The sequence below is a fragment of the Phaethon lepturus genome, unplaced genomic scaffold (assembly GCF_000687285.1).
Source record: "Phaethon lepturus isolate BGI_N335 unplaced genomic scaffold, ASM68728v1 scaffold33552, whole genome shotgun sequence".
Lineage (NCBI taxonomy): Eukaryota > Metazoa > Chordata > Aves > Phaethontiformes > Phaethontidae > Phaethon > Phaethon lepturus.
Genome location: NW_010521796.1, coordinates 26,572 through 34,146, shown reverse-complemented (window position 1 = coordinate 34,146; position 7,575 = coordinate 26,572). Strand labels below are relative to the sequence as shown.

General features: G+C 45.6%; 1 protein-coding gene across 1 annotated transcript in view; it reads right to left on the bottom strand.

Moving 5' to 3' along the window:
* Positions 1 to 2,783: 2,783 nt before the first annotated feature.
* THRAP3 (thyroid hormone receptor associated protein 3) overlaps positions 2,784 to 7,575 on the bottom strand; it is a 21,043-nt gene continuing 16,251 nt past the window's right edge. The window contains exons 8-11 of the mRNA XM_010281630.1: positions 5,738 to 5,922; positions 4,953 to 5,145; positions 4,161 to 4,310; positions 2,784 to 3,005 (exon numbers count right to left, since the gene is read on the bottom strand). Of these exons, the coding sequence (XP_010279932.1) occupies positions 2,784 to 3,005; positions 4,161 to 4,310; positions 4,953 to 5,145; positions 5,738 to 5,922 (750 nt within the window). The remainder of the gene's footprint in view (positions 3,006 to 4,160; positions 4,311 to 4,952; positions 5,146 to 5,737; positions 5,923 to 7,575) is intronic.

Below are 7,575 nucleotides of genomic sequence, written 5' to 3'. Positions count from 1 at the left end.
AGAGGAGAGGAGAGAAGAACCCCTGGCCCCCCGTGGGGCCAACAGCAGCCCCAGGCCACCGGCCACACCGACAGCAGCCAGAGGCAGCTCATGGTGTAGCACGGCCATGCCCAGGGCCAAGCTCTCGGCACCGCTCGCGTGGCACGTCCCTACCTGAGCTGTGTGTGTGGTCAGTAGTCAAGTGCGGCCAACGTGGCACGACTGCAGGGCTGGCGCAGGCTGCCAATCCGGCGAGCGAAGCACTGAGGCAGGAGTCGCACCCACCCCTGGACGGCAGCTCAAAGCTGCCCAGGTCTTGCTGTGTGTCTGTCGCCTTGGGTGCAGAGGGGGAAGTGAAACCTAAACCACAGAGGGGCCAAAACCCACAAACCGCAAGCGCGCAGGGCAGGCAGGGCTGTGCTGCCGAGTCCCTGCGCAGAGCATGGCAGCCAGGAGGGTCAGCAGCGGCCCCAGGGTTCCTCAGCTGGCCAGGGCTGACCACGGATGTTCCTTCAGACCAAGTGCATTTGAGGTGGCAATACTGCACCGTGGTGCGGGAGGGGGCCTGAGGGCCAGCACCAGGCAGGGGTGGCTGGTGGGGGGTCTCCGTGGTACAGCGGCAGATATGCTCTCGCCCGGGTTTGGCGGTTCGGGCTGAGCTGGGAACACTGGGCACCCTTTGGCTCAAGGGCTCAAATGCAAGTGCCAAGGGAAACGCAAACTGTTAACCCACATTACTGTCTCAACTGCTGTTAGCCAACACCATTAACCAACGCCAGCCAAGAATGCCTCTGTCACGTAGGCAGATCCCTAAACTCACCACGCAGGCTGCGCACCCAGCAGCCCCCCGTCGATGTCAGACAGCAAGGCAGTCTTCCTTTGAGGTGGCAGCCACAGAAAAGCATTTACTGCCTGGCACCAGCAAACACAATGGCCAGGGCACCCGGCTGCACCTGACACGCACTGGGGTTTAGTGCTGGCTGCCTGGAGCCCTGACCTTCACCGAGGAGTTTGGTTTAGAGCGTGGATGGAGCCATTCTTCCTGTTCAGGGCGACACAAACCCAACTGGCAGCAGGGCTGGGGCACAGGGCCCCTGGCTGTGTCACTCCTCTCTTCCCCCGTGCAAATACTGCTAACACAGCGGGGCTACAAGGTCTATCACCTGCTTAAAATTGAGCAACTCAGAGAGCACATCAGGCCAACAGTAAAACAAACACCCCCGTGCTGCCTGTTTGCAACTGCTGCTTTTTAACAGTGGGGGCAGCCCCACGGGAACCCTGCTGAGCCTCTTCCCTGGCTGCTGTCTGGCCCAGTCTCTCCCAGGACCATCATGTTTTAAGGCTTCCCTGCCCAGCACCTCTCTGCACTAGGGCTGTCCACAGGCCTTTGGTTCTTCTGGCCTCCCCAATTAATCCAGAAGGCAAGTGTCTGGCAACAGGAGCGCCCGATTCAGACACAAAACAAAGCAGAGTTACACCTACTACTCATTTTATTGTATTTTATTTGCATAAACAAACTTCAGGGCTTTGCTAAACAGGAACTGTTCAAGTCAAAACAAACCAAACTCTAGTTGGTGTGTGGGGGGAAACAGCACAGCAATCCTGGGGAAGGGAAGGAAGGCAGAGGTGGAGAGCAGAGGGAGAGCGGTGTCATTACAGCACGTGCACACTCAGCGTCGGTGCATGGACATGCCTCTCCTGCTACGAAGGCTCACTGACTCAGCCAGAGAACTATCTGCAAACTTCTTCAGAATATTTTTAATTAGAAGATAAAACGAAATACATCATAACGGCCGTCCTTAACCAGCACAGGAGGGATTTGCCTTTTGTTTTTATAAAAAGATTAATAAAAAATATTGAAAAATTTTCATCTCCTTTTATATTTTTAACCTAGTAGAATTCTGAAGTTTCTTAGAAAACTATGTTACCTTGGAAAGAGCACTCAAGTTCACAACCAGCTGCAAAGAGGATACACAAAATGCCTACAAGCAGTTTGGGACTCCAGCACACACCAGGCCTAACAGTGTACACAAACAGTGGTGAGAAGTAGGGTGGTTTTTTTTTCTTTTTTAAACCATGCTAATTTTGTTAACTTTCAACATAAAAGGAAAACAGTAATTTTTAAAAGGCCCTAAACTCAACTGTTACATAAAAAAAAAGTTTAAAAAAATCATAGCAGTTTGGTCCCAGCAAGTTAACATTTAGATGTTTATTCACATGCTTCATTGTTTTCTTATTTATAAGAACCAAAAATAGTTTCCAAAATTATCATTTAATTGATGTTACTACATACGTAAAGGCCTAAAATAAGCAGAGTATGAATTTTAAAAATTGAATACACAATAGGGGAGAAAAATTTGAACCGGTGAGTTAATCCCCACCTTTACTATTTCAAATTATAAAATAGAAACAAAAATGTCAAGACTATTGGGTTAAGATGGGCACAAACCAAAATCCACATTGTCTTCAAAGTCTGTTACCAAAAGAAATAACCGACCATTCAATAAGGTCACAGACGAGAGAAAATCTAGGATCTCACCCACTACTTGACCTTATTCAGTCCAGAAGGTAAGTCTTTGGGAAGATAGACTCCATGAGTGGATCCAAGCATAAATGACATATCAGTTCTAGTCCACACTTAGGGAGGCTGAACTCTGGAAATGCAGTTAACTTCGGGATTGTTTCAGAGCCCCTCTCCGGGGCTCTGCTCAGCACTGCAGAGTCACCCTGGCAATCTCCAGCACTAGCACTGCGCTGAACCCCTCTCCTCCTGCCAGGGCTCTGGAATCACGCAGACACTGCAGCTATTCAGCCGTCGTCTGTAAGGTGTCTTTCTCCTCCCTGTTTTCTGTTCCACTTTCATCATCTTCGATTTCTCCTTCTTCTCCACTGAATTTGTCATGAGCCCACTTGGGGCTGGTGCTTGACTTTCGGAACATGAAGCGACCTCTTCCTCGGGGGAAAGCACCCCGACCACGGCCTCTGTTCACCCACTTGTCTGCACCTTCGCCCTCCCGGTCATCGTGCTGCACAGGAGGAAGCCAGTGACACCAGTTGAAACAGACTGACTACTCAGCGCAAGAGCATGAAAACTCTGGCTCGTGCTACGCAACCCTGCGGCACAAACCAGATTGCCATGTTTATGACATCTAAAGAGAAATACTGGCTCGTTTTGGGGAAGAACAACGGCAGATGAAGGCAAGAACGCACAATCACTACACAGGCTCCTGCGCATGGTGACCTGTCCTTGCTGACAGGAAGGTCTCTAGAATACTTAGGGGTGGGCAGGGGATGGGTGTCTAGGCCTGGAGTACAATTGCTGGTTCTGCAACTCCATGATTTGGATACTCTACACCTTTATCTCCTTGCCAATCAAACCACTCCAGCAGCTTCAGCTCTTACTGCTGGGTACTCAAGGAGTTTAATAACACGTGCCACTTTCAGGAATGCTTTGCCTGTGCTAAGGCAGATGCAGTTGGTGCACTGACACAGACCACGTCACTGGGCTCAAACTGATCCATTTCTGTACTTAAAGTGCAGTGTAGAGACTGGGTACCTCAAAAAACTACAATTCTGCCTTCAACAAGATCAGAGAAAAACACACTAATAAAATCAAGGCTTTCTTGTTTAGGTACAAAACTGAAATACTGCATTATTTAATGAGAAGATCAGGGACCTCAAGTACTCCAAATCAGGAAGAGAAAAAATGAGTTAGTGTCTGTTTAAAACTGCCCCTTTTTCAAAGAACACAATCAGACGGGATTCTCCTAGATTAATGCCTCAGTATGGCAGGCTGCTATCACCAGAAAACAAACAAAAATAAAGGAACAGTGCTAAGCCATCCAGGAAGCTGGATGCTTTATGAGGATAGAAGAACCAAGAAATGTAGGCCATCTGTACCACAGACTAACAGGTTTAAGCTACATTTTCCACCACACTGTGAAACATGTGCTCCTTAACCATGGCCTTTAGGATTTGAATTAATGGCAAACCAGTCTACAATGAACAGAAACAAGTTCTCTTTAGCTGTAAGTCAGGAGCTTCTCGTGAAGAAGTGCCACGTGAAGCCTTAACCAAGCAGATTAGATAGTTTAATGACACCTGGCACCTTCACCTCTGAAGTACTTAAGACCAGATATACCTGGAGTGTATATACATGTTTCAGCACTTCAGACACATACCAAGTAGTACTTCTTGCTCTTAGGTGTGTACTCTGGATCCCACTCCTCATCTCTGTTTCGCTTCTGGAAGTCATTGTTGCCACCGCTGTTGCTGTTATTGTTGCCTGAGAAGTTGCCTCTGCCCCATCCTCTCCCTCTTGCTCTGAACTGCTGCAACAGCAAAACATGGAACAAAAATAAAACTGTTGTGGTGGCAGTGCCCTCCCACCCCAGACAGCTTCCAGGGCTACCAAGAGATACAACATCACTTCTCTAACCATTCAAGAACACCTTTAACTTAACACGAAAATACGAGTGCATTTTAGAGTTTTCTAGCTCATCTGATCACACAGTGCATCAGTCTCTATAAAACTGTTTAAGATCATGTAGAGGCATTTCCAGAGCACCCAAGAGAAAGCATCTGACAGATACAATATGCACATAAGACATCTATGTAGCTAAGGCATAAGAATTGCAAACAGTAAGTGTGGTTGTAACCAGATGAGACATTTTGGTAGCCTAACCCAAACCAAGTGATGCACGCCACGCTGCCCTTCGGGGTTGCTCAGCAACTACTAATGCACAAGAGCTTCTAGGCTTGATTCTGCTCCATGAATCTTGATTTCAACTGCCCAGACTATATTCTCGGCACCCGGATTTGTGCTCCAGACCTGGAGTGATCATATTGTGACTCATCATCCACAACCAGACAATGTCTTTGGGGTTTCTCTTTTACAGTATGCTTTAACTGTGAAAGAGCAATACACAATGGCCATTTTTTGACTACTTTGGGGCGGCGGGGTGAACACTTACAAAGGTCCCTCTAGCTCTTCCTCTCTCATTTGGACCAGTGAATTCTTTAGTCCCAAGTCGGGACTTGTCAAAGCCTGTGGTGCTTTCCTCCCTCTCCTCAGTCTCCTCAGGATATTCCTCCGCTTTGACTGAATGAGAGGACCGTGAAGATGACGAACTGGATCTGGATCTCTCACGTACCCGACGGTGTTTCCTGATACAAAATGGAGGTGAGGGTGACACCAACAGGGTTAATAACTCAATCATGACTTGTCTGCTACAGAACCATTTCTTTACCAAATCCTGTCAATACAATGCTCTCCTTTTCCTACTACGAAAAGCAAAAGCCTTTTCATAAGAGCTCAGGATCAGCTACAACACACAGATCTAAGACACATCCCAAGTCTTCTCCAGAAAGAACTTGTTGGTTCTTTTTAAGGTACTTCTATGAGATAAACATGCATCTACAGAGTTTTAGTCAAATGGAAAATTAATCTAACAGAAAAGGATTAAATTAACATTAAAGCAAAGTCATTTAAACATGGCTGCTCTCTACAACACAACAGGAACAAGAAGGAAAAATGACTCACCCATTCTGACACATGGAGCCTTCTCATTTACCTTTAACAATATTTAGTGTTTCAGACAGATATAGTAATATCAAGATGACACGCAGAGGAATAATTCACGCCACTGGAGGAGTTTAAGTCAAAAGGTGTACAACTGTATGTACGCGATGTCTTATCCAACCTTAATAGCAAAAATATGAAAGGCAGAAGGAAATGGCTATTAAGTTTCCTACATACTTTTTCTTTGAGCCTTTGTGACTTTTCTCCGTTTTCTCAGTTGATCTTTCCCTTGAGTGACTTGAATCTCTTGAGTCCACTGATTCTCTGGATTTATCGCGTTTAAGATCTCTTTCCTTATGTTTTTTACGGCGTTCAATATCAAGGCGCAGGTCAACAGGGTCGTCCTTATATTTCCCTTCAGCCTACAAACGCAGGGAAGAGGGGAGAGTTTAATAAAAGCTTTGCAGCGCACTAGTTCAGCACCATTACTTTGCTATTGATTGCACAGACTTCTGGAGAACAGGAGTTTATCTAAATACTAATCAATAATCCATTTTAAGATGTAAAATAACGCACTATTAAAATAAGTTTATTTGTCAGGCTTCAATTTTCCTACTGCTTTTTAAGATGACTGCTTTTTTTCTCTCCTCTTTTAAACAGCATTAGAATAGCGTAGTAATAGGGGAGGGAGAAACACAGAAGCTGACGCTTATTGTACACCACAGCCAGTGTGAGATGAGAACAACTTGGAAATCCAATCCAACTGATTATGTATCAGAACTACAGCATGTCAAAAATGTCTAACAGCCCATGGACGTTTGTCACTGAACAGCAGCATGCTCGCCATCCTGCTGACAGACATCATCTAGCAGGGTGGAAGGAATTTTAATCACCAGGTCTGGAAACAGTACTTAAGCAGAAGCAAAAGCTGTTTGCTGCTTGGAGATACCCAAGACAGCGATTACTAATCAAAGTGGCAAGCGACACAGGCGGCTGAAATGCGGCAACCAGATGCATCTGGGAGAATGCCAACATCCCACTGATATGTAGCCTTTAATTCGTCTGTCAAGAAGATTTACTCTGTGGCAGACGTCACCTATAGCACTCCTTCCCCCTCGACTGGAAGGCACCATGTGAAAGATGCCAAGAAGTCACTAGGTCTGTAAGTACGTGTTTCTCCACGTAATCCTAGCAAGTCTACTAATGCAAGCTACCCCTGCTGTTTCACAAAGCAAAAGCCAACCAGGTGTATGAAAAACACTCAACAACTGGCTTTCCCCCCCCCCATTGTTAATTTGAAAAAAAAATCTGGTAATGCTTGCTTTGAGTTCTATTTAAATTGCTGCTTAAATAATGGATTTTTTTTGAAAATGAGAAGTTGTGTTGCCTGTGTATACTTTTAAGACCAGTGGTACCTGGATGAGATTCTGCTCACTACACATACCCAGCAGCAAACTGACAGTGGCTGTGGTTCTGACAAGCATTTAACCAAGTAGCAGTACGTCTGCAGGAAGTCTGTACACGATATTGCTAGCGACAACATGCAGCCTCCGTGGCTGTGCTCAGCAATTGCTACTTCATTTACACAATACTCATCTTGGGAACTGTATGACTTGATATGCAACATACATGATATTAATCATCTTGAATTAAATACAAAAGGATTAGTAATTCTCTAGCTATTAAATTTTTTACTTACATGAGTTTCTAAACACTTTTTTGTTTAAATAAATATGCCAAATAACGCAGAAGTGAGAGCAGGCGTTTTGTTTTGGTATTTTGCTCTTCTACTTTCCCCAGGCAAAGAGCTTTAATTTCTACTCTGAGAATAAAACTGCTCCCAACACGATGGATGACAGATAAGTGACAAAATCAGCAGCAGCTCCCTTATGTGGCACAGCAAACACCTATTTGGGTTTGTGAGGGCACGTCTGTTTCACGGAAGGCTGGCGAGCTGTTTGGAAACCACGTTTATAATACACTCTGCCAAGCTGATGCTCAGAGTTCAGGCCCATCAAATCCATCTCACCATCGTCCATGTCAAGCCACAAGTGTGTTTGGAAAAAATCGAAAAC